Below are 27,676 nucleotides of genomic sequence, written 5' to 3' on the forward strand. Positions count from 1 at the left end.
TTCGCCTCTCAACACTTTAGCTGCCAAAGTGTCCTCGCAATTTTTTTTTCGTTCTTCGCACGCAAAATCAGAGGACGGTTAGGAGTGTGTAAGGCGAATATTTGAGCGTTAGCTTTAGTGTGATAGCTAAGATACCTGACGGGCTTCGAACCCGCCGCCTCCCACCCTCTCTTCCCTCTCCCTTGTCTCCCCTCAAAGTGGAGAGGGAGATTTTCCTCTCTCAACTCTACCAACCAATGCAGGTGATGCTGCGGACGCCGACTACGGCCAAAAACCAAAATAGAGCTAACGCTATAATATAAATACACGGTTCATGTGTTTCTCACCTAAGCAGACTTAATAGTTATTAAACTGCTATTTCGTCTCCTCAGCTCATCGACCAACACGTGGAACAACCGTCTCGCTGGCTGCCCAACGAAAGTACTCAGCGCAGAGGCCGTCTGCATTCGCGAGTTGTTTGGCGCACACATGGCTTGACCAGACGTTGCTTGTGCGCGGTTTATTCCGAGCCGAACTTGCACTTCAGGCTCTTAGAATTTCCAGTACCGAAAGGGTTTTAAAGCGAAAGCTGTAAGAGGTACGGAATGCGTGATTTGCGGCGTATTCATCGCTGTCGATCGTCGCAGTAGTGGTCGGTCTGTCATAACAGAAAGCGCAACGACGTCACCGTTCCCGAGATCCCCGTGATGACCCTCTCACCAAAGGCTCTGTTGAATGATGAGCAGAGCGTCGTAAATTTGCGGGAAGGTTGGAGGCAGAGACCTTAGTATTACCTAGGTAGATAGCTGACGACATACAATGCGAACAGTTCTATAGCTGTAATTTTCCGATCACAAGGCGCTAGGCCCTTTAAGCGGCGATTCGCCTTAAAGGTGCACTGAAGAGGAATCTGAACTCGTATTTTTGCCGCGGGAACTCGATCTACACGTTCCGAGCATTCTTTGAAATTTCGTTTTATGGCCCTGTGCGGACGATTTCCCTAATTTAAATCGGAATAACGTCCGGCTCCCGCCTTTTCTTTTTGAATTGCCCGCATACGGTGGGAGGAGTCGGCCAACGCATGGAGTGCCTTTCAGGCAGTCGCGTGGCGGCTTTGCTTTCGCTTTTATTTTGTTTCTTTTAGGTTTCCATGAATAAATAGGTGTAGTCAGAGACTACATAGCTGCATTTAGGCCCACGGAAACAAAAATACGCGTGGACTCTTTGCTTTCGCCGATCACTACGTATCACTCCGCCGATGGCAGAGCGGCAAGCCGCCACGGGACTGGGTGAAAGGTTGGTCGACTCCTCCCATCATTTGCGGGGAATTAAAAATAAAGAGGCGGTAGCCGGGACGTCTAATCCGATTTAAATTAGGGAAATCGGCCGCACAGGGCAATAATTCGACGTTTCTAAGAACTCTCGAAACGTGTAGATCGAGTTCCAGCGGTAAAAATACGAATTCAGATTCCTCTTCAGTGCACCTTTAATCAATTTATCATTCCTACGGTGTGTACGATCATTGACTGAGACCTTCATGCTTCCTCTTCACAACATGTAGCGACGTAATCTGACATTCAGCCCGCAATTCGTTACCTCCGTACAGCAGAGGCCAAACGAAGCTGTCGCTGCCATGGACCTATTTTATTCCAGCCACTGACCCGCAATTACTTGTGTACATCCCCATTTGTTCAAAATAAATTATAATGATGACACTGACGGCGAGGAAATGAATAACAACTGCAATTATAGAACCCTTTATTTACCATAATTGCTTACATGATGGCGGGAACCTGGAGTTCTTAAAAGCTGTCGTACGACAGCTTGACAGAGCCTCAAGCCCCAACTTTGGCAATGGGAAACCAGCGGTCACAAATACAACTGTCGACAATATTTCTTTGAAACAATACAATGAAGTTATTAATAATAATGGTCACAACGATGATAATGCGCAATGTGCAGTAGCATATTTCCCCCTTGTTGTTCATGAACAGATCCTTTCTGGTACATTATCGTGGCCCGTAATATATGCGCAGTGCCCTTGCAGTACTTGGTCACTGCTTGGTAACGTCATTCTTCAGTTTCTCGCTAAATGCCATAGCTTTTTACAAGTACCGTACCTGGTGTAGTGGCTTCTCATTAGTGTCTTCATCGTTCCGTTTGTACGCACATTCTTTTTTGTTTTCACTTCGGAATGCAAACGCTCTATCCATTCCTGGAATAGATGATCAGTGAGACGGGAGACTTCAAGAATGTCAGCGGCTAATCACATATCAGTTCTTTTCTAAGGGGGAAGGAAGCCTTTAATGCCTCATCGTTGTAAGCAGGAGTTGTGTACAGAAATGTCACGCTTTTCAGTTGGTCGATATGGTAGTGATATCGCAGTGCGCGAATTTCAAACGAGGCCAACTGTACTTTGGCTAGTAGCCATGCAACCAACCAACGGGATGGTATAGTGATGCTCCAAGTAAGTGAGACTGAGTTTACGTAATTAGGTAATTACCCAATTAGCCTAATTAACCTTTCCAGTCAGTCCACATAAATAAATAAAACCGAATAGGAAATTGGTCGAGTTGGGGAATCGAACCAGGGTCTCCGGAGTGCGAGACGAGCACGCTAACCACTCCGCCATGCCAGCTCGATGGTCTGGAATGAACAAAGGCGCGTGTAGTGAATACGGTGTCTTCGTTCACTCCCATCTTCCTCCCTTCCCGTTTCAGCGAGGTTCAGGTGTCCACCGAGATATGCGAGACCGATACATTTCCTTTCCTCAAAAACCGATTTACCAAAGCGCCCCTCTCAATTTTTTTTTTTCGAAATGAGGACGCGAACTGCTAAAGAAAGCAGGGCGCCTTCCGTCCGAGCGAGCACTTCTATACTCGGCGGCTTTCTTCTAGCTTAGCTGTGGTCTTCGTTGCGCTGCATACGTCTCTCGAGACCGCGAAGATGTTTTTTTTCATCGACGCCGGCAGCGGAGCCCGTGAACACGCATGAGTGGATGACGGGTGATGCGCCATCCTTGCCAGCGTGTCACGCGGACCGACGCACAACACGGGGACCGCACGACATTCCTTTCATGCTCCAAGGGGCGTGAGAAGCGCGCTTCAAGGCGGGTGGAACGCGCCTCAGCGTTCGGGTGAAATCCGACGGCGAACTGAGCGATGTGACCGAGCTGTACACTGACGCGTTCGTCCCCTGGTCCGTCTGCCCCGGTTCCCATGTTTCTTATGACTAAATCGCACCTTGGCGCCATTCGTGTTAGGCGGCAGCTGAACGCGAGGGTTTTGCTCGACGACGTACCACGACGATGACGCCATTCACCGCAGAGAAGTTTCCTGTGACTGCGGTTTCGAAGTGTGCACGAATGAAGCGTTTAAAGCCAGACTGACGGCAACTTTGTATTGGCCCGTTTTTAAGCGAAAGCCTTTAATGCCTCATCGTTGTCGACAGAAGGTTGTCAGCAGAGGTGTCACGCTTTTCGGTTGGCCGAAATGATTATGACGTCAGAGTGCGCGGATTAAAAATGTGGAAACGAGTCTTCTGCCGCTGATATTACGATATAGCAAAAAAAGGAACAGAGCTCAGCTGCCAAAATTTACTACGAGCACAAATTTGGTGGAGTTGTGCTCAGTCTCCCTTTAACCGGACTTGGACGAGCAAGGCTCGTCATAAGCCGCCTGTCATTTCTGGTGCATGACAAGTACAGCTTGTCGTGTGCTCTGTGGCACAGTGTGAACGGTTTAAGGAGCGTAGGGCTCATCGAAACATTTTTTTAGTTTGCTGACAGCAAGCAGCCCGTATACAAAGTACTATTTTGGTATCACTTTCGAAAAAAAATTTGTGTCCGTTAGGGTTTTAAAGGAGATGAGCGGTGAGGGTACATCTTGCACCCGGGGAAAGCGATAAGGGAGTTTTCATCCAGCCTCCCCCCCTTGCATGCCAACGCACAAAGATGTCGACTCCATGTCAATACAGTCTCCTTCGCGCGGAGATTATTCGTGCCTGCCAAGAGCGTCCACGCGTATCCACTCATCAAAAATTCTAATTCTCGCTCGCTTTCCGGAACGCCAGCTTGCCGACAGCCCGGCGTCGGCATGACGCCTTCCGTCGTGCAGCCGTGGAGAGAAATAGAATTTTTGATACAGGCCATAGACAGTTTCGACGACTGGACTAATCAGCCCACAGACGAGATATATTCTGTCTTTCTGCTTATATATACAGCTTAATCAGCCGTCATACCAAAGATGAGAGTGCCGAGCTCTAATGAACACTGATAAGTTCGCACTGTTTTCGGCGTGTTTTCTTTTCGCTTCCATCAGCGTAGTTGGGATGACAAAATCTCTAGTTAACTCGCAGGACTTTTTAACTCAAGCTCCCAGAGGACATTGCTTACAATATAGCAAAACCCGGGCTACCATCGTTTATTATAAAAGCTTGTGGTGTTCGATATTGCTTACTATATCCTGGTTTGCTGTTAGACAAACAATGGAATCCGGACGTACAGCTTTCTACAATACTCGCAGTACTCAAGGTCGCGCTGGTATTTGAAACACAAGGCCGTTCAAGTGGGACCAGTGGGTGGTACCATTGGTACACAGATTGTGGACCACCTAATTGGCGCAGAATGTTCGGAGTGGTATCAAACGATTCAGCGCGTTACGCAGCATAAGATTAGTAGTCGAATAAAAGCGCAGCACATCATAGGGATTCACACTCACGACCTCTGGTTCCGCAAACCGTGACTTCCTGAAACTTCAAACGATCATTACGGCCAAACTAATCGGCGTAGGACATTCGAAGTGGTGTCGAACGATTTGTCTTCTTGCGCTCTATACGTTAAGATAAACAAAATTGCCGATGATTACGTTACTTTCTAATGCGAAAATTGAGCGCAGCTCATCAGCTGGTTCAGCTTTTCTACAGATTGAGGCAAATAATTCTAGAAAGACATGTATGTACAATTATAGACAACTTGTTTTTCGCACATATTCCTTCTTCAAGAAACACTCTACTAGCAGTTCTTGATTGTCATGAAGCTTTGTGGACGGAGAAATAGATGGATATATGCTCGACTTGCTGCACCAATGTCTGGTTCTCAAAGACGAGGTCTAAGCAATTATTTGACGCGGTTGTCACAGCCGTGGGAGGCGTTACTTACGAAAGGAACCGGATGTTCTCCCGCATAAGGGGTAAGAAATTCCCGCTTGTCTTTATATCTACATTAAAGTCCCCACCCTCCCTGCTACCCTGACAGTTGGCAGCTAATGGTTGATTGGGAGAGTTCGCTCTATAACGAAAAAATTCAGGGGCACTTTGACTGTCTAAAGTGCGTAGAGGCGAAAGCGTTTTCCGCACCACTTTCAGTGCTTCTGTGGCACTGGTGGCGTCACATGTAATTGAGTACTAATTACTAAGTGATGACAAATCACTAATTAATGGTTAATTACTGATTAATTCCTGAATACTAATTAACTGCTAATTAAGCTTAAGCTTCGCCTTTAGGAGTGGAACGCGACAGTGTGTTGTAGCGCTGCCAGGGAGTCCACGGAACGCCACCACCCGTTCGGCGCGATGCCTTGCCGTTTCAACGCAACGGTTTTTGAGGAAAGGAAATGGCGCAGTAAATCTCTGTCATCTCGGTGGACACCTGAACCACACCGTAGTGGAACGGAGGAAGTGGGAGTGAAAGAAGAAAGACGAAGATGGCCCGTAATGAAGAAAATGAAAATTGTATTTGAGGAAAGAAAATTACGCAGTAACTGTCTCACATATCTCGGTGGACACCCGTCAAAATTCAGGGGGGGGGGGGGGGGGTGCACTTTTTTGACCTAAAGTGTGGTCACTGATGTGTGGTTAAGATGTTAAGCTTCGCCTCTAAGAGTGGAACGCGAGAGCGTCTTGCAACGCTGCCAGGGAGTCCATAGAACGCCATCGCCCATTCGGTTCTACGCCTCGCTCGTCGGTAAATTGGTTTTTGAGGAAAGGAAATGTATTTCTCTCTCATATCTCGGTGGACACCTAAACCTCGCCGGAAGGGAAGGGAGGAGGATGGCAGTGAGCGAAGACACCGTATTCACTAGACGTGCCTTTGTTCATTCCAAACCATCGAGCTGGCATGGCGGAGTGGATAGCTTGCTCGTCTCGCACGCCGAAGACCGGGGTTCGATTCCCGAGCTCGACCAATTTCCTACTCGGTTTTATTTATTTATATGGCCTGACTAGAGAAGTTAATTAGGCTAATTGGGTAATTAAGCAATTAACTAAGCTCAGTCCCACTTACTTGGAGCATCACTATATGGTCCCTTCAATTGGTTCCATGGTTACTAGCCAAAGTACAATTGGCCCCGTTTGAAATTGGCGCACTGTGACGTCACGACCGTTTCGACCAACTGAAAAGCGTGACATTCTCTGTCGACAACTGCTGCTTACAACGATGAGACATTAAAGGCTTTCGCCTTAAAATTTGTACCGGATATAGCGAACATGGCTAACGACGCAATACTCGTTCGATATTGCCAACGCTCGATACTCATCCCCACCTCAGCGTTTCGCTCTTTTTACTATAAGCGGAGTTGCACTCTAACCGGAGTTACTATAACGGGCTGCAACCGTCGCAATCGCGTCGCAATCGCTCAGGTAGATGCACGCCCAACTTCGCTGTCACAAAGAGCGCTAGGAACGCGCGAAGAAACCTGGGCGCAATCAGAAGCGTTGCGTCAATCCACTCCGGGTCCCCCGGACTGAAATGCTCCAGTCCGGGGTCCAAATCCCGGGAGGCTTTGAGCCTCTCGCCTGCGACTCAACGCAGCACGTTGCACGAACTACACTCGACATCGAAGTGGAGGCGAGATTTAGGCTTGAGCGACATTCGCGGCGATGTGTTCGGAATTGCAAAGACGCTCCATATAGAGGCATCAAGAAAACAAAACAAAAAAGCGCGAAAAGATTGGGACGCTTTTGATGAGAAAACCGCCGCTCGGTCCAATCTGTTCCCTATATGCTTCATCGTGTTCGTTCTCTTGGTACACACTCGTACATGGCGAGAGACCAGAAAGCCCCGGCCAAGTACGGAAACAGAAATACAGCCGGCCTGCGAATCGCAGCATATATGCAGGGCATGTGTCCTGAATGTAATATGAACCAAGGTTCTTATATCCTGAGTCATTTCGAGAGAAGTCCGAGTAATCTGCTCTTGGCAGTCACAAATGGAACTCAAGTGTATACAGCTTTGGCTGTATTCGCTTGTAGTACACGAAATATTAAGTTTCTTTACCGTCGATAAATTCAGATTCGGACGCCCCGGGACACGAGAAAAATTCTACAAAGAAAAGTTGCAGACCAGAGCGTCGAGGGAATCACGAAAAACGGCGCAGTTTCTTGAAACTTTTAGAGGTTTATGCTTGCAAAAGTTCTCCGCCCGTCGAACGAAGCGTTTAAAGCACTGGAGGAAACTTATATTGCGGCCGCTAGGGGCGTGCGTTGATCGGATAGATACTGCGCCTGCGCAGACGAGAGATCGGCTCGATAGTGACCAATAAACGTGCGTCTCTAACGGCGGGAATTTCAAATTTAGCTCCGCCGCAGATGTTTTAACCTTTCGAGGAGCCATGTATACACAACTGTGTGCGAAGCAAACTCGCGCCTGTTTCTAAGTGTGCGCTCTACTTGGCAGTGATTTCTGTGTTTCAGGAGAAATTAGCCTCTTTCGAGACGGAAATAGGCTGCGTTTTGTTTTGTTGTTGTTTTTTTTGAAAACTAGGGAATGCACTGAACGATACTCCTCAAAACATAGGTCTTATTAGGACGCCCTGCGCCATTTGCATGCAGAAACATCGTACCACTAGTGATGCCACACTTTTTATGTGAATTATTAAGGCGAAAGCCTTTAATGCCTCATCGTTGTCGACAGAAGGTTGTCAGCGGAGGTGTCACGCTTTCCGGTTGGTTGAAATGGTTATGACGTCAGAGTGCGCGGATTCGAAGTAATGAGGTCACCCACGGATGCTTGACGCCCCCTTTTGGAGCAGACGACAACTAATAAAAAATAGTTGTCGTCCGCTCTCACAGGGGGCGTAAGGCGTCCGTGGGTGACCACATTACATACCTCATTACTGCGAACAGAGCCATGGATAAAACCGAACCCATCGAAGCAGAGACAGAGTCATGCTAAACAAGCAGTCAAAATGTGTAGTTGTAATGTGCAGTTAAAGTGTGTAGTCAAATACAGCACTAGTACAGCACAGTCTCGCAGTCAATGCCAAACAGTGCGCCAGGAAAGGCTTTCGCCTTGCAGCACTTTAGAGAGCCGAAGTGCCCCCTGAATTTTTTGTTGCTTGTGAAATAATTCATATAAAAAAGAAAAAAAAAGTTATTATTCATGGTGAAACGAAAGACGCGGCGGTCGAATTTCTATAGAGGTGAAATTCCAGAGGCCCGTGTGCTGTGCGATGTCAGTGCGGGTTAAAGAACCCCAGGTGGTCGAAATTTCCGGAGCCCTTCACTACGGCGTCCCTCATAGCCTGAGTCGTTTTGGGACGTTAAACACCAATAAACCAAACCATAAACCAAGCCTATTCATCGTGAAACTTCATATGGAATTCTGTACTTGCCTGTAAAACTTAACCACGGATGTTCTGCGTTGAAAAAACAATCCAATTGGCCTTTTGAGACCTTCATACGCTATTCAGACTGGAAAATATTTCTTTTGAAATCTAAATTTCAGGTGGCGCCTGAAAGGATTAAATTCCGCGCGCTGTCACGTGAATCCTTTCATTTGTGCTCTGATTAATTCTAATAGCCAAAAAAATGCACACACAACAAAGAATACAGCAGGACACGGCCACGTCTAACAACTGAATTTTTTTTTTTCAAAATTCAGCATCCAGTAACAGACATGTAACTCACGTATGATAAATAAAAAAAGTCAATTTCTTTTAACGTAAGCGCTACAGATGATGAACTTACACAGGAATCGCCATGTTTCGCTACCCGGAACGCCTCGAAGATTTGACGTGCCATGTGCAGAGGGCAAAACACATGTCTAGAACGGCTGTGTGTTCTGCAACTCCCAAAGCGACTACGACCAGGGAGGCAAAAAATGACGGTAAAATACTATAAGTTTAACTGCACGTGCTCACATCCAGACCCTTTTTAACAAAATGTTATCACTAGATACCGCATGTTCAGCTAGAAACCCTCCCGGAACATGTTCTAGACAAGCGTTTTGCCCTCTGTATACGTGTTTTTCCGTGGCTGAGAATGGGAACCTCTCCGAAATGTGGAGTAGTACGTCGGTATATCTGCGGTACATCCTGTGCCATTGTTTTGGGGTGTGTGCGACTTTTTCGGCTGGTATAGTAACCCTTTTGAACTTGCATTACCAACAGGCCCGCCATTCAGCCTTGCTTCACAGAGAGTATATGCTGACGCTTCAGAGCTTTTTGTATGGCTGATGCGGTAATCCGTTATTAACTGCTGCACAAATGATTGTCCATGGGCCTCTCTCTCGGATTAGAGTCAACAGTAATTATAACGCTCATCATGGCTACCGTGATCACAATCGCGATGATGTCTGTGATGCTGCTGCCGATGGTTAGTGGAACATTTATTGCGAAACTAAAAATACTCACAATGCAAGGGGCTACAACGCACTACATTCCGACAAAATGCGTCATTCTTTTTCAGAACTTGAGATCACGGTGCACGACGCACCCTGAATACGAGTAGAGCGCCAACGCCGACGCCATTCAGATGAAAGCTGCCGGTCGCCTATAGGCTTTCTTTCCTCTTTCTTGTTTCTTTTTCCGCTCCCGCTCTCGGCACACGTCGTTCGGCGACGCCCTGGAACTGCCTGTTTGCCCCTGCGCAAGTCGCCCCATCAGCGGTTTATTTGCGCGTTGAACTCCCGTACGGGAACTCAAGCTGGTCCACCTGTGTTTATAGGTAACTATTTTCTAATCTCAGGGCGGCGTTCTCTAAAAGAAAACGTCGATAAGAAGCAAGGAAAAGTTTGGCTTGACCCTTGCCTCGTTTCTACAAGTAAGCTGCGGTGACGGCAGGTGAGGTTTTGTCGCTGAAGAGAACAGGAAACGGAGCACTAAGCTCCTGAATATCGAGGCAACGTTTGCATGATCCAGATCATGAGAGGGAAATAACTACAAGAATAAGAATGGGGTGGAGCGCATATGGCAGGTTGATTCTCTCAGATCATGAATGGCTGTTTACCAATATCCCTCAAGAGAAAAGTATACAACAGCTGTATCCTACCAGTACTCACCTATGGGGCAGAAACGTGGAGGATAACAAAGAGGGTTCTGCTTAAGTTAAGGACAACGCAGCGAGCTATGGAAAGAAAAATGATAGGTGTAACCTTAAGAGATCGGAAGAGGGCGAAGTGGGTGAGGGAACAAACGCGGGTTAATGACGTCCTAGTCAAAATCAAGAGGAAGAAATGGGCTTGGGCAAGGCATGTAATGCGAAGGCAAGATAACCGCTGGTCCTTAAGGGCAAGGGATTGGATTCCAGAGAAGGCAAGCGTAGCAGGGGGTGGCATAAGGTTAGGTGGCGGATGAGATAAAGATGTTTGCGGAGATATGGTGGCCGCAAATGGCAAACGACAGGGTTCAATGGAGAGACATGAGTGAGGCCTTTGCCCTGCAGTGGAAGAGTCAATCTGATGATGATGATGATGAAGACTTCACTATAACAATCAATATACCCGCAGATCTACCCTCGCCAGGCTCTGAATTTTTTTGCCATTGAAGTTTTTGCTGTCATGAAAAATGTTTCCCATTAGTTTTCTACGGCAGTCTTAATTGCTCGATGCGAGCTATGAAAAAGGTTTAAAAGAAAGATTTTGCTACTCATCGAAAGAATGGGTCATTTGTATCCTTGTTTGCCTTGTAAAGGAGGCCGCGGGCTTCAGTCAAGTCGCTCTATTCCTGAAGCGACTTTTACCCGCAGCCTTCGCCATCGGGCATGGCAATAAAGAATTATTATTATTATTATTATTATTATTATTATTATTATTATTATTATTATTATTATTATTATTATTACCTTCAATGTTCAAAAACATTTCTCCAAGAATGCCGGGCACGTAATATTTAAAAAGTGAACGCCGCGAAAAAGCGAAGAAAAATAAAAAAATAAACGTGCAGAATGAAACTAAGGAATCCCATATGACTCTCAACGTCATCACCGAAGTCATGAGTTTAAACCAGAGTTTGGAAAAAAACTGTTCGAAACATAACTCCAAATTTGTTAGCATTAAAAGCGTCCTTTTGTGCCGGACAAACTTCAGCATAGTCGCAAAAGGTCCGCTATCGGATATTTATCCAAAACTAAAACCTGACAAAGTTTTGTCTTCCAGTATCCCACTAAGTTCCTCAGAGCTGCCTTCCACCAGTGCGTTTGCAGGCACGAAGTGTGCGCTGCAGCTTTGTTCCGAAGCGGTATAGCTTTTCTACCAGTGCACATGTACAGGGTGTGGGAAACGAAATGGATTGTTTGGTTTGGTTTATAGGGGTTTATAACGTCCCAAAGCAACTCAGGCTATGAGAGACGCCGTAGTGGAGGGCACCGGATAATTTCGACCACCTGGGGTTCTTCAAGGTGCACTGACATCGCACAGTGCACGGGCCTCTGGAATTTCGCCTTAATCGAAATTCGACCGCCGCCGGCCGGGATCGAACCCGCGTCTTTTGGGTCAGCAGCCGAGCGCCATAACCACTGAGCCACCGCGGCGGCTGGAAACAAAATGGAGCCCAGAGAGTAATACACTTACGTTTCTATACTTGGCAGGAAAGAGAAAAAGTAAAAAAGAAACTATCCATATAAAATGGGCTTTATCGCAGGCTTCGTTTCATTAAAACAGCGCACCTCATTAAAATGACTGCGTCGAAAATTTCCAGCAGAAGTAATGAGACAACTACCGTCGTGTTCTCTTCCCAGTGCTACTTCACCGGTTCATGGAATAGAGCACTGCTTGTCGAGCTTTCCCGCAAGCCTCCCGCTGACCATTTTGGGCCAGAGGTGCCGGAGGACGCACTGTGTCGTACATGATTTAGATTCGCAACAAGCCTGAGCCCGCTGCTCAAGCCTCTTTATTTTTAAGGCGAAAGCCTCTAATGGCTCATACTGTCGTCCGTTAAGAAAGCGTGCCACACGCGTTTAACTCGGGAACTAAGAAAGATAGGAGAAAGCGAATGGTTGCTTCAGATAGAGGAGGAAGAAATGAACCCAGAAGCCAAGTTTGATGACTGTAGAGCAATTAGTTACTTAATTATAGGCAAGAATGTCGAAATTGCGTCGAAATAGCGCGGACGTCGATATAGCCACGGGAACGGTGCGACGCCACATCCACCTGAAGTCGTCATGGCATAGTGAAAATTGTCACAAAATGGTCGGAAAAACGACGGATTTGCGTCAAATTAGATGGAGAAAGGTGTAATTAAGCGTAATAAATACTTAAGATACGGGAACGGTGTGAGGTCACGTCCACCGAAAGTCGTCACTGCACACGGATGGGCGATGCCCACACTGTGGGGAGACCTGTGATATCTTCCACATGGTGTGGGCATGTACTCAAAATCCCCACCTCCCCCCTTCCCCTACCCCTTCCAGAGAGGCATGGGAGACTGCCCTTCTCAACTGCTCCTCGCTTGAGTCCCAAAGGGCTCTGGTGAAACGGGCTAGAGACGGGGCATTGTCATGCGGTGTCCCGGACTAGGGACGCCGACCATGTAGCGTGGCCACTCTGTGGCTCCCAAACTCTATTTCAGTAATTAAAAGTTTTCACCACCACCACGGCATAGTGTCCTCGGCTTTCACCTCTCAACTGACGCCCTCCACTACGGCGTCTCTCATAGCCTGAGTCGCTTTGGGACGTTAAACCCCTATAAACCAAACCAAACCACTTTAGTTGCCAAAGTGTCCTCGCAATTTTTGCAGCCGCTTTGAAAACTTAGCAACCTCAAACGGTGTACTGAGAGGGTAATTTTGCTGTGCGAACAGTGACGAAGCCAGGTTAATTTTAACCATAGACACCTGCCTACTATTGCATAACAAGACCGGAAAACAGTAAAGACAGGAAGCTTGACAAACGTATCCTGGTTGGCTGTTTTCTGTTGAGCATACGACATTCCGTTTTTCTTGACAACTGTGCAACGTGACCCCGCTTTCGCTGCATCAATTTCGGGCCCGGACAAAGGGATTGAGAGTATAAATCAAAAGACAGAATTAAATCGCAATGGGTGGTTATTATAGAGCGGAGTATTAACTAACTACCGGTTAACTAACTACGAGTGAAGATCCACGTTGGTCACCGCGCACAGAGACAAGTCGTCCCGGCTTCAGAGAGCATTCGTACACAATCGACACTCCACCAGCGCTATGTAAATCCAGTGACGTCACGCCACGTGTCGCGTCAGTGATGTTTATAATAATAATACTAATAATAATACTTTATTTCCACCAAATCAAATACAATTTGATGTAGGAGGGGAGAAAAAAAGCGGCATTATGCTTGGCGGAGTTCTCCTCTCCTGTTCAGACGGCAGTGACAGAAAACGAGGAACTAAATTGAACATCGTCATACATGAATAAAAACATCAATATAAGCAAAGTCTACAACCGAACAGAATACGCAGAAACCAAAAGAGGGTATCAGCAACGAAAAAGGGGTATCAGCACAGTAGACAGCCAGTCATCAAATAACAAAAATAAAGAATGAGCCATGCACTCAGCGGCACGGTAGACGCGCTTCCTATTCTTGCTCCACAATGTTTTTCATTCACGGTCAGGCCACAGTAACTGTCAGTAACTGCTCCCTCGTTTCCTTGCCTGTCCATTCCATCGGAACTATATCCCATGCACATGCTGTTCAATTAAAGCCCGAAGCTATTTCCCAGTACAAACTTTATTATCTCTCTACTACGCATTCATCCACAGCCACCTAAACTACGGTATCTCATCTTGGGGTAGCGCCTATCATATTCATCTCTGGCCTTTAATACAAATGCAAAAGCAAGGCATGCACATCATAACCTATACCCCTTGAATGTCACCCTCACGCATTTTGTTCATACATTCTACCTATCTCTGCCCTTTATTTTTACAACATCTGTACCCTATTCTTTAAGATTCTTCATCGTCAGATCCCGCTAAGCATATTTTCTCACGGCACGATCATGAGCAACATCGTCACACGTTTTGCGCTGCGTAATAACTTTTTACTACCTCAGGTACGAACTAACTACGGGAAACAATGCCTTCGTTTTTCACCCATATCATTTTGGGATTCTTTGAACTTAGACATAAAACAAGCTACGCTTTCTTTGTTCAAGGTCAAATTAAAGCTTTTCCTTCTTAATGTGTGATTTTTTTGTTATTGATCCCATGTATCGCGGCATCTGCGAGTGGTTTATTGCACATTCTCCTGCATCATATTGTTTGTGTTTAAATATTTCAGTAACTCATATTACACCATGTACCTATATTTATTCTCTCCGTCGCTAATTAATGTGTTGTGTATTTTGTATTTTGTTGCTTATTGAAATTTATTTTTATGGGAGGTCCCGCCTGCGGTCTTGTACCATGGGACCTCTCGCTGTATGCGCTTGTAACTTTGATTGAATTCCTTAATAAACATTCAACTTCAACTTCATCTTCAACCTGTTACTCTAAGAATACGGGGAGTTAATCATGCTGCATGATGCGTTCAGGCCAGGGCAAATCAGTAAGATTTGCCGCGTTTTGATCCTGTGATACTTCTGCGGTGTGATTGATGAAACGGCTTGCCCGCTATAGTAGGTCAGTCGGTGGTTGAGCGCCATAGCGCTGTCGTGTCCCTGTTCCTTCGTCGTTATTGTATTTTTAGCGGCGGTATAAATCTCACGACGGTAAGTGTTCAGACCGGAAATCGTGCCGCGAATTCCTTCCCTAGTTGCGTGAAGTCATCAGACGCAAAAGTAGTGACATCTACACAAAGTGTAACACCTTCGTCGCACTCCGGGAAGCGCTAGAAAAAGAAAAAAAGGCGGGAGAAGCACTTGCGAGCATGACGAGAGCATTCAGAACTGGGAGGGTACAGAGAAAAACACTGGAGAGAGAGGCAAACAAATCCATCTAGCATTACACCAGCCATCGGTAACTTTCACTTCAGATGCAGCGAGCGCGATGGAAGCGAGGGTAATTAGTAGCAGTGGTTTTAATAAACATAATAATAAAAGGAAGGAAAACATTTTTGCTAGCCCCCCGGCATCTGCCATCGTTACGGGAAGCACCTGAGCTAGGGAAGCGGAAATAAAAGGATAGCAGGCAGAGTGTAGAAGTGAAGTGAAAGAGGTGAGGGGATAGTTAGAAAGGACAGGGAGGAGAGGTACACTATATACAGGAAGTCTATTTACATATTGACATGTAAACATATACACAGGTCGGACGCGCATGATGGTCTAATTAAAGCACTTCCTTTCTCGTCGTGGCGCACAGTGCCGGAGAACACGAAGTTTGTTTGTTTGTTTGTTTATCGGTTTCTTTCCAATATAAGGAAAAAGCGAATGGAGATCTAAAGGCTACTAGCCTGACGAGACCCTCCCTCCGCATACAGTTTCGACAGCATTACAGAAAAAAAATTAAGAAAACGACACACACATTTGTAGTTACACTCTACACAGTTCTATGTCATGCAGGATCCAGTGCATATCACTGCACACAAACATATACAACAGATTTCTTGCCGTAGATGTGACAGGAAGAAAAAAAAATGTGAACACAGGTAGCTCAGTCATCGTGGCGAACATATGTACAGTCTTTGTCAAAAGTAACCAGGCTGCATGGTTTGCTGCTCATTCGTACAGTAGAGCCCTCACGGCTTCCCTAAAGACCAACAACTTCTTTGAAAGTAAGGACAGGGGTTCTCCTTACCAAACAGAGATTTAGAGCTTGAGTGCTGGCATAATAGCTTTACTATACGACTGAGAAGTAAACCGTGCAGCCTGGTTACTTTTGACAAAGACTGTACATATGAAAAGGAGTTACCACGGACAGACAGAGGGGGCAAACCAAACGCGGAGTCGGTCGAATCGAAGCGCGCACTTTCACACGCGCGACGGGAGGGCGCCGTTCAGAGACACGAAACACGAGCCACGATCAAATTGGGCGGCGCGGGGGAGGAGGGTGGGGGGGGGGGGGAGAAGGAGAAGCCCTCGTGCTCTCCTACCTGTATGATGCCCGGCAGCGCGATGACCACGCCAGCCGCGTAGCTGGCCCTCCTCTGCCTGCACGTCTTGCACAGGGCCTTGGCGAGGTCCACCACGTTCCGGTAGGGCAGACTGGCGCGTCGGCCGCCGCTCGCGCCGCGGGGCTCGACGGCCGAGCTCTTCGCCGCACGTCGCCCACCGCTCATGGTACCGTGGGCGGCAGGCGAAGAGGAGAAGGGGAGAGGAGGGCGCCCTCCGATCAACAGGTAGGCGCCCCTAGTCGGCCCACGCCCGCCATCTTCGCACGCTGCCTCCACCAGCGGAGAAAACGCAGACCGAAACCAGCACGCGCCGACGAACGGCAACGACCACGACACTCTCACGTACACACACGCACGCACGGGGCGCCCTTTCTCGAAGACCGCTCGCAGCGGGAGACGCCGCCGCCGAAGAGGACAGTCGCCGCGGACTGCGCCGGTTGCCAGCCGCGAACACACCTGCGCGCGCGACCCTGTGAGCGCGCTCACCTGCACCGTGTGGTGGTAGGCCCCCCCGTCGGCGCTTCGATCCGCGAGCTCGCGGCGGCCGGCGCTAACGCCGCCGGCGTCGGTGCAGCCGGGGTATTTCGGTGGCGGCCATCGATCCGGAGGGAGAAGGCCCGGAGCGGCGAAGACGACGCCACAGGTGGCGAACGCCGTCGCGAAGAGGCGGACACGCCCCCCCCCCCCTCCTCCTCCCTTTACCCCAGCCCCAACCCGAGTGCCTGAACAGGCGCCCTCCCCTTCCTCCTCTGCGTCTCCAGCGGCGTTGTGTTTGAAACCGCCGGAGGAGGACGTCGAACATTCCTCGGTCCCGACGACGCTGACCACCAAGTGAGCTGATTCGATCGGACTTGCGCGCTATCACGGAGTTCGAAGCGTCGTCCCCGAACCGCGATCGTATCGGAAGTCACGCCTCGAAGGTTCCTGGAGGCGGACTCACCAATGTTGCGGAAGTAAGCGAGTTCGGTTCGTTACTAGCAACAACCTGCGCACAGGCGGATCACGACGAACATAGAAAGAACAGTCACCCTCGACGTCGATCGCTATGAGCAACCGGCGTCTCCCAGCCGACCCTTGCCTTCCGTATACGGACAGCTACTGCACATCCATGCAGTCTAAATGTTTCGGGCCGGTGATGTATTCTTGCGCGTTGCGCTTCGTCCCAGAGTCGACCGATAGGAGCGCGACCCCACAGGGCGGAGCACGGACGGCGCCGACGACGCCATTTCGCCGAACGGGTTATTATACAGCTGGCGCTGTAAAACCGCGATGAGGAGGAGAAAGGTGTAAGTACGGCATTTGTGCTGCTTACGCGTCTCTCGACTTTTAGTATAAGTACGCTCAGCGCGATTCACGGCGTCGTCGGACAGTAGGGCTACATATATCGCGAAGAAAAACTCGCTGACGTCATCACTACGGGTGCTGGTGATGGTAAAAACAATTATTTAGGGTTAGTTATAGCCGTCCAGTACATAACAGCTGTACCTTATTGGTACTCACCTATGTAGCAGAAACGTGGAGGTTGACAAAAAGGGTTCAACCCAAGTTAAGGATACCACAGCGAGCTATGGAAAGGAAAATGATAGGTGTAACGTTAAGAGATAGGAAGAGGGCAGAGTGGACCAGAGATCGAACGCGGATTAATGACATCCTAGTCGAAATCCAGGGGAAGAAATGGGCTTGGGCAGGGCATGTAATTCGAAGGAAAGATAACCGCTGGTCCTTAAGGGTAACGGAGTGGATTCCAAGAGAAGGCAAGCGTAGCAGGAGCGGCCGAAAGTTAGGCGGGCGGATGAGATTAGGAAGATTGCGGGGATACAGTGGCCGCAGCTGGCGAAGGACAGGGTTGATTGGAGAGACATGGGAGAGGCCTTTGCCCTGCAGTGGGCGTAGTCGGGCTGATGATGATAGCCGTCCAAAATGGGCGGAGTCCTCGGTCCAGTATACCGTTGGCTCACGCGACCCAGCGTGCCCACCCAGTCACGAATGTGACGCATGCTGGAGAATGTGTCAACTGCGGTCACGTAAATGGGATGCGGTCTTCCCTCTGCGTGGGCCGTCTTTCTAGAAGGGTGAAACTTGGGGTGCGGTGCATTTATCCGTCACCTTTTCGAAACGTCCAACACGAGCGGGCGAGAAGTTCGGGCGATTTAAAAGCGGTATGCGTATACGAGGGACACAGTCTGCGGGACGACGGCGCTGTGAGATCGCAGCGAAACACAGATGGCAATGTGATTCAAAGAAAACGTTGAAGTTTCCCCGAATGCACCAACAATTATTTAACCAGAAGAAAAGCAACAAAGGTGTCGATATGAAGAAGGCGCTTTCAGGTTGCCCTTTGTCGATTGATCCCTGACACGGTATATGTCAAAGGGGCTGTTCTGACAGCGAATGGAACACTTATGAGCTATGAAAGGCCCAAAACTGAGATCTGAGCACAGGCCGTTTTCCAAAAAAAAAAAAAAAAGAAACTGGGCTGACATCACAATTTCTGTAAGTGCGGCTCTCGAAGGCTACGCCGCACTGCCATCCACTTCCGGCTGCACTGACGGAGTCCACAACTGTCTCCGCGTCGTCATCAAGCATCACGAGTTTGAACCCGGTGGCGGTGCTTGAGTGGCTAGGTCGTTCGGGTGCTGAGCCCGAGGACGCGGGAACCAATCCCGGAGGCGAAATGTGAAAGGCGCCGGTGTGCGATGTCAGTGCGCGTTAAAGACCGCCGGTTTGTCGAAACTAATCCGGAGCTCTCTACTACCACACCTATCCCTCTATCTTTATTCATTGCCTGCTTCCTCCCTCACGGCGCGGTTGAGGTGCCCATCGCGATGTAAGGCAGCCACTGTGTCTTCCCCTCTCATAAAGCCGATTGCAATGTTTGTAATGCAACAGCATTAGAAAGATGACGAAGTAAAACACTGTCCGGCGTCGTCTGCACCTGCCAACCGTGACAGATGACAGGTGGTGTTTAGGGTAATGACCATCTCTCCCCTCTCCACTTGTAGGAAGGGAAAGGAGGCGCCGGACTAAGAATGACTCAGCAAAACTGAAAATGACTCAGAATGATTCAGCAGAAATGAAAACAAGAGGCGATTAGGAATAGAAATGGAAAAATAAGGGAATCAGAATAACGTCAGAGTTCAATCAATCAATCAGCCTTTTATTTTCTCTATATTAGAGAAGGAGACAGGACTAAAAGCTCGGAAGCTTGACAGAGGTCCTGCCCCCATTTTTTTCACGTTGGCATTGCAGCAGACAAGCGGCAATAAATTCTGCGCTATACATTATAGCACAAAAGAAGAAAACACACCTGGGAAAAAAAAGCAAAAAGTACCGACACAAAAATACATGCAGCGTCATGACACAAACTTGTTTAGAAAAAAATTCTTAATGACAGTATTTGAATGCTGGAAAGGGTCAAACGTTTCTTTGTTTAATTTATTTAATAGCACTGGCAGCGTATACGAGATAGATTGTTCTGAGTAATATGCTCTAGGTGTAGGAACTAGCCACATTTCTTTATTTCTGGTTTGTGGAATATGGACAGAGTTGGAATAGGTAGGCTGGTGAATAAAAAGACGATGGAATCATAATTGGAATACAATGGCGAGAGAAAGGAAAATGCTTTCGCATGTCGTTCGTATCGATCCAACCGAGAGCGCCTACATTTTTTGGTTCAACAATACGCGTTTTGCTGCCGCATCGAATTTTACACATACAAATTGCTTTAAATTTTTTTTCCCTCTAACTCTTTAAATTTGGAATGGATTGGACGGCTCACTTCGCTTATTGCCAATTGAAGAGTTCGTTGTTCAGCTGCCTAACAATTTGACCTGTTGATCTGTGTTTAATACTTCTACGTTATCTATTTTTATGCTACCCATGCTATCTGTTTTTTACTAATGTATGTACCCACTCCTGCTATGTCTCTCCTCCGAGATAGCAGTATTTGTCAATAAACAAATCAATCAGTAATCGAAAACGCGACGAAGTTGTTCTCGGTGCTCCTCGTGAGTACGATACAAACAGCAAAAACAATATTAACAACAAGATAAACAACAGCAGCTTTGGTGTCAACGTGTTCTTTTCCGCCCCATGTAAACTGTCTCGTTTATGCTGATTAACAAACAATAACCTCGAAAGAAAGTAGGGTGCGGAGTCAACCACAGACCTAAGTTTGTAGCCTGTAAGATGGGAGTTATCTACGAGATCGCATTCAGCTGTGGTTCCGTATATGTAGGGCAGACGGGGCGCTGCATTAATAAACGCCTTCAGGAGCATAACTACTTGAGCCAGCACGACGGTGGGCAGCATTTAGCAGGGCACTGCATCAATTCACCTGTATCAGAAAGAACTTGACTTTTTGTGCGTTAAGTTTGGTTGCGCTTGCGTTGCTCTTGAAGGAAGGTCGTTTTTCGTTCAATAAATCAGTTGTTAGCCTACGCTCGTCCTGTCTGCATCTTTTCTGTGTCCTGTCTCCTGCGTAGTTTTACGTCTTCAGAATGCCTTACCAACTAGCCTCTCATCACACACTTCTAGAACAACAGCTTCCGAGGAAGAAACACGATCTTCCCGAAACAGCGCGCGTTCCACCGCGCCGGCGAAGCATGCAGCGAAGAAGCGAACACGAATGACCGCGTTGTTCCCGCGGCGCCTTTAATTGGGCTTCTAAAAATTGCCGCGGAAGATTACCGAGAGGCGGGAGCCGCGCGTCGCGTCCCCGTTCGGACGTCCGCCCTCAACTCCGCCTCGCGCTTTCGACCACTCGGCTCCTATTTCCATCAACGGCGATTTAAATTAGTTTCTCGCGAAGGGAGACACTGTAAACTTGACATGCACGCGAGATGGAAGAGCCCAACGGTCGCGGGCGGGCACCAACGACTGCTAGAAAAATTGCGAGGACACTTTGGCAACTAAAGTGTTGAGAGGCGCAAGCCGAGGGCACTATGCCGTGACGACTTCCGCGGGATATGACGTCACACCGTTCCCGTGGGTACATAGATACCCAAATTATACATCTTTGGGGGATCTTAAATGTTAATTACGCTTAATTACGCATTTTCCCATCTAATTTGACACAAATCCAACGTGCCCCGCCGCGGTGGCTCAGTGGTTACGGCACTCGGCTGCTGACCCGAAAGACGCGGGTTCGATCCCGGCCGCGGCGGCTGAATTTCGATGGAGGCGAAATTCTAGAGGCCCGTGTACTGTGCGATGTCAGTGCACCTTAAAGAACCCCATGGTGGTCGAAATTTCTGGAGCCCTTCACTACGGCGTCTCTCTTGGCCTGAGCCGCTTTGGGACGTTAAACCCAAATAAACCAATAAACCAACAAATCCGACGTTTTCCCAACTATACTGAGAAAATTTTCACTATACCCTGACGACTTCCGGTAGAGTGACGTCACACCGTTCCCGTGGCTATATCGACGTCCGCGCTATTTCGATGAAATTTCGATATTTGCCTATAATTAATTAACTAATCAATCTACAGTCATCAAACTTGGCTTCTGGGTTCATTTTTTCCTCATCTATCTGAAGCAGCCATTCGTTTTCTCTTATCCTTTTTAGTTCCCGAGTTAACACGCTGCCAAAGGTGTGACACCCTCTGCTAACGGACGACAGTATGCGCCATTAAAGGCTTTCGCCTTAATATGCTGCTGTTGCCTGCTCCAATCAGTGACAGCTGTGGTAGCAGTTATTACACCCGGACGACTGAGCCTTTTTTTTCTATCAAACAAGGAAAATAGAGTACCACAGTCCCTTGATAGCAACGAAATTATTCGGTGTCAGTGACTGCGATAACTACAGCGCCCCCACCGGGGATGCCGCGAGTAGAAGTACAGCCTTGGTGAAAACCATGCAGACAGGAGATTTGCTTCTAACCTGCGCACTTACAGCACCTGACGAAGTCCCAAGGTCTAAACGAATGAAGAAGACGGCTCCTCTCACTTCGAAAAAACTGCGAATGTTGACGATATTGCCACGTATCATTGTAGTGTTTGTTCGTTCACGCTCAAGGCTGCAGGAAAGGGCTGTTATCATTTTTGTTCGACGCGAGAAGCGACCAGTCTAATCTCGATTGTTCACAGCCATGAACAGCTGCATCTACGTGTTTCTAGATTACTCTAGATGATCTCGACCTGTTATCTGGAAGTTTCCTTGCCGGCTTTAAATTGAACGATGCCGCTAGCAGCCGGCATTTCGTAGATCGACGATTGACGAGCACGCTCGTTGCTTACGCCGCCACCGAGTGATTCAGTTCTTTTGAGGCGCAAGTCAGCCCTAATAAAGAGCTTCGTTTGCAAGTATTTCTGGTGCCTTCCTGACCGCTGGACTGCCGTCACTAAAACGTGACAATATCAAAACATGTACAACGTGCGTGGACTGGAAGCGATCCCAACACCAAACCCAGTACTTCCAGGCCCTCCTTGATCACGTGCCCACAACAGGCGTGTTTTCTAGCGGCCCGTCACTGGCACACACTAAGCCTTAAAAGAAGTCAAACTAGGGTTACTCCCATGGGAGAAAATATATCTGTTGCGACAACAATTACTCTCTTACAAGAGGCGACCATTACTCCCTCAGGGAATAACCTTTCGTCATGGGGAGTAAGCGCTGCATTTATTTTCTTTTTTTGGCTTAGAATGCATGCGACGTGTCTATTTCGGTAGACGAAAGGGTTGTTCTTTACTGCGTAGTGTGTCGTCAGTCGAGATGCAGTTTACTCCTGAGAATTATTCTTATGCAGATACAGTAGCAAAAAAAAATTATAGGCACGCCTAATTATATTATGTGTTTGTAGGGCAATAACATTAGAAAGCTGTTGCTTGCCTTTTCAGGAAGCGACGTCACTTCCGTCGCGCTGACATCAGTTCCCTCCAGCCAATGGGAATTATCTGGTCTAGTGACGTCACTTACCTCCCACCAATAGGCGAATTTTATGACCGACGACATATTATGGCCCTCATAATGCAATCGCGCTGCTAAGGACGGCAGTTTCCAGGAAGGTTAACCTGCATACGCACCTGAACTCCATACAGCGGCCGAAGAAGACAGGACAGAGATAGATTATGTAAACCACAGAGGACGACAACGAAACAGGAGATGCAACACAGGGAAGGCCTGAGGGCTTCATTCTTCTCACACAATGCGTGCCTGTCACGGTCATTTCTTTGGCTGCCACCGGAAGAAAATCTCCTCGCGTCGTGTCCGTACTCCGACATGCTATGCGGGCTCCACTACACTCCAAATGCTGGACGCCGCACGAGAGGAGTAAAGTGACCATTTAGCATTTTCCAGAAGCCGATTACTCCCTATAAACTGGTACAGGAGTAAAATGCCATTTTCCCTCCGGCTTCGGCAGCGAGTAGAGAAACCCGCGCAATTCTTCTACGAAAGAAAGGATGTTGGAGAGGGGTTCCGCCTTATTACTTTCTAAACACGTGCCAGAGCTATACTGTCTGCAGGAATCGAGCGGAAGTTGCCTCCACATTCGGCTTTTCAGCCCAAAATGTGGCGCGTAGTTTCCTTCCCTGTATCACGAGATGACCAGGAGCGGTCTACTCTTGGCAGGATTTGAGCAGAGGTGAAAACAAGCGAACGCTCCGCCCCAGGCTCCTCCAAGGCTACAAATTTTTCAATGGGACAATCATACCGTTAAATGTACTGCGCCCATCAAACAGCCCTTTAAATCTTTATACCCCCAAAAAGGCACACACGACGTGAGGACCATTATAATTTTAACTTACCCGCCGTTTACAACACATACAGCAGGCGATTATTAACATAACATATACTTAGGGTTATTCGTTTTCGGGTTTTATATTTTTTCAAATTCGGGGGGGGGGGGGGGGGGGGGGGTAAAAATCGGGCGTTATTTTTCGGCTCGATAATCGGGTTTTTTGTTGAAAATCTCCGAAATTCGGGTTTTATCGGGCTAAATTTGCAAACTAATAATTTATTCCATTTACTCTAACCGGTGGGTAACAATTACCTGCGACTTTTTGCGGATGACTGCATCATTTATCGTCCTATCAATTCCATGAATGATCACCTCACTCTCCAATGTGACCTGAACCTCATCTCGGACTGGTGTACTAAATGGCAAATGTCGCTTAACTCGACAAAATGCAAGATTATCTCTTTCAGCCGCAAGCATACAAAAGCTAGCTTTTCGTACAGCACAGATAGCACTACAGTGTCTCGGGCATTATCGTACAAGTATTTAGGTATTCATCTGACGCATAATCTTTCGTGGGCCAAACACATTCAAGCCATCTGTGCCAAAGCCAGCAGGTCACTAGGGTATCTGCGCCGTAATTTGCTAACCTCCCCTAACAGCGTAAGAAAACTGCCATATCTCACAATCGTACGGCCGCAACTAGAATTTGCATCACCTACATGGTCTCCATATCAAAAATACTTAACCAGCATGTTAGAATCCATCCAGAACAGAGCCGCTGGCTTCATTACACGCTAATACAGCCCTCACTGCAGCGTAACAGCAATAAAACTTGATATCGGTCTCGAGCCTTTAGACATTCGCCGCTCCATTGCTCTTTTGTGCTTATTTCATAAATATCTTTACAGCACAAGGCCATCTCCATTACCTCTTGAAACGCCTACACGCATTTCACGCCGCCTACATAATCAGAAGAGCATAAAACGCATTCACGGTAGAACCCTCGCTTTTAATTCATCTGCACTTCCACGTGCCATCGCTCTTTGGAATGATCTTCCTGACAATATCGCATCCATCGGCAACTATCAACCATTCCAGGATCAACTACGTAGATATCCCACATGACATCGCTTTTTCTCCTATCTTTGATTTTCTTTGTCGCCGTGTATTTTTGTTCCTTCGTTGCCATTGCGTTTTGCTTTGGCCGTATGTCCGGCATTCATGCTACTAATAAGTACCTTGTATCCTATGTATAATTTCGCCTTTAAGTTTTGCTTTGTACATTAGTTTCTTTTTACTTAACCTTTTGTATCTCATGTTGTATTTAATTAGTTGCTTTTGCACATTTGTTGTACTTTGCCCCCCTTACTCAATGCCCTTCTGGGCCCTGTAAGGTATTGTGAATAAATAAATAAATAAATAAATAAATAAATAAATAAATAAATAAATATTTTGGGCCGATTTCAATACATTATTGCAAAATTTGGCGTTTCTTTGATAATTAATTATTATCCGCAGTGAGAGGCAACGGTCAGTTTTGAGAAAATAAACATTTTATTCACGAGGGCTGGTCATCGACGTTCTGCATGTCCTTATTAACATAAATAATCATCTGCATACGCAACATCTCGGTTTCCATCCGAGACCTGTCTAGTCTCTGCAGGTACCTTAGCTGAGAGAACGTTCGCTCAACGTCAAGCTGCCATTAGCTAGGCACAACAATGACAACGCTGCATTTGCTAGCCTTGGGTAACGCACAGTTGCGTCGTTCCAATAGTCCATCACTTCAACACCTTCATTCGTGGGGCTTGCTTCCAGCGAGTAGTGGTTAAACTCCTCGCGAAGCGAGCCTACATCGTCCATCACGGAAATAAAGAGAAGTCGGAAGTCATCAAATGACTGACTCAGCAGCCGCTTCTGGAACGGATCTAGTACGGCTCCCAGTTTCCACAATGTCAACTGGTTTTCTTCTTTGTCTGAGACTGGAGGCACACCAATTCCGTGGGCACAATTGTTTCAGAAATCAGGAAAAATCGGGTTTTACCCGATATTTCAGGAACACGTTCGGGGTGCAAAAATCGGGTAAAATCGGGTTTTACCCGAAAACGAACAACCCTACATATACCGGTACAAAAATCTGGAACGCTCTCCCAGTAACGGTTAAAAGAAGCCCAAATTTCTCTCGCTTAGTAGAGGACATTATCTATAAAAATAACTTTCCATCTCTTGCCGAAATGTAGTGTACTAAAAAGTGTATCACTTGTTTTGTATAGAATGATCTAATACTCTTGAGGCCGCCGCGGTGGCTCAGCGGTTATGGTGCTCGGCTGCTGACCCGAAAGACGCGGGTTCGATCCCGGCCGCGGCGGCTAGAATTTCTTTGGAGGAGAAATTCTAGAGGCCCGTGTACTGTGCGATGTCAGCGCACGTTAAAGAACCCCAGGTGGTCGAAATTTCCGGAGCCCTCCACTACGGCGTCTCTCATAGCCTTAGTCGCTTTGGGACGTTAAACCCCATAAACCAAACCAATACTCTTGAATCTGCATTTATACACTATTCAATGTTTGTGACGAACGTCCTCTGTTGTCTTTTCCTTCATTTCATTGGTTGCATACGCTTGCTTTACTTGATTGTTAGTTTTGTGTAATATGTTCTATGCATATAAAATGTACGCAATTTTTTTTTATGTTGACGCCTGGGTACGCTATTTTGTGCACTTATTGCATGGGCCCGAACTAGCAGCTTGCTAAGGGCCCAGATGCTTTTATCACCCTCTTTTGCATAACCTTCATCCAAAGTGAATGAACTGAAAACTGAAAAAGCCCCCATCCTCACGCCCTCCACCCAACCAACGCCCTCTACAAGCTGCTCATGAATTCGGCCCTGGCAACGACAGCCCAGCTCAGCGCTGACGATGCATTTTCCACGAATTCCGACGGAACGGAAAAACTGCAGCCATAGCTCGGTGCATATATGACCCACGATGGTGATTTTCCATCCATTCAACCGTTTAGGGAGGTACAAGGCTTCTTACGGGCATCGACGATGCACGAGACCGTGCACCGAGCGTCAACTCGATGACGAATGGGTGACGCATGGTTCTCACATTCCTTTCGCAAGCTATTGCGTTCTTTGCACCGAGGTCCGCACGCATGTTTATTACGACGCCCACGGCTGCTGAGCAGACGGAGGCGAGAATTATCGCAACACGAGGGCCGCGAAGGTGTTTCGTTGAGCAGTCAAGCCACGCACCGTGACACTCCGCGTATACATCGACAAACATGTATACCACACCACGAGATTTTGTTTTGTTTGCGCTTGCGCTCAGTTTTGGTCTTTCCTCAGCGGCGGTGCTAGGTTTCGTAATTTCCAGCTTCGCTTCGCAAAACACACAAAAAAATGGACCAAAGCGCGTTCTCGGCTCACTATTGAAAACGAAGTGGACGGGCCCGAATTCACTATAATTCACTGAAATTAACTATAAATAACTACAACTATAATTAACTGTAACTATAATTAACTGCAACTATAATTAACTATAACTACAATTAACTATCACAATAATTAACTAATCAATGAACCAATTAGTTAATCACTAGCTAATCGATCACTAATCGTCTGATTAATTAACTGACAAATTAACTAACAAGTTGGCTCATTAATTATTTATTGATTAATTAGCTAATTTTAACTATAATAAGCTATAGTTAACTATAACTATAATTAACTACAATTCCCTATACCTTTGAAATTAAGCAAAAGACGAGGATGGTATGA

The 27,676-nt window shown here is 47.2% G+C and overlaps 1 protein-coding gene across 3 annotated transcripts in view; it reads right to left on the reverse strand.

Annotated features, from left to right (window-relative positions):
- Window positions 1–27,676, reverse strand: part of LOC149367114 (rho GTPase-activating protein 45-like) — a 165,621-nt gene that overhangs the window by 105,313 nt on the left and 32,632 nt on the right. The window contains exon 1 of one of the 3 annotated variants that reach the window (XM_089554205.1): window positions 16,199–16,839. The exons of the other annotated variants lie outside the window; for them this stretch is intronic. Coding sequence (XP_089410331.1) covers window positions 16,199–16,384 — 186 coding nt within the window. The 5' untranslated portion in view covers window positions 16,385–16,839. Of the gene's footprint in view, window positions 1–16,198; window positions 16,840–27,676 lie in introns of those variants that run through there. 3 annotated transcript variants of the gene reach the window in all.

This window comes from Amblyomma mixtum, chromosome 1 (assembly GCF_055824585.1).
Source record: "Amblyomma mixtum isolate Tamu chromosome 1, ASM5582458v1, whole genome shotgun sequence".
In the NCBI taxonomy this organism is placed as follows: Eukaryota; Metazoa; Arthropoda; class Arachnida; order Ixodida; family Ixodidae; genus Amblyomma; species Amblyomma mixtum.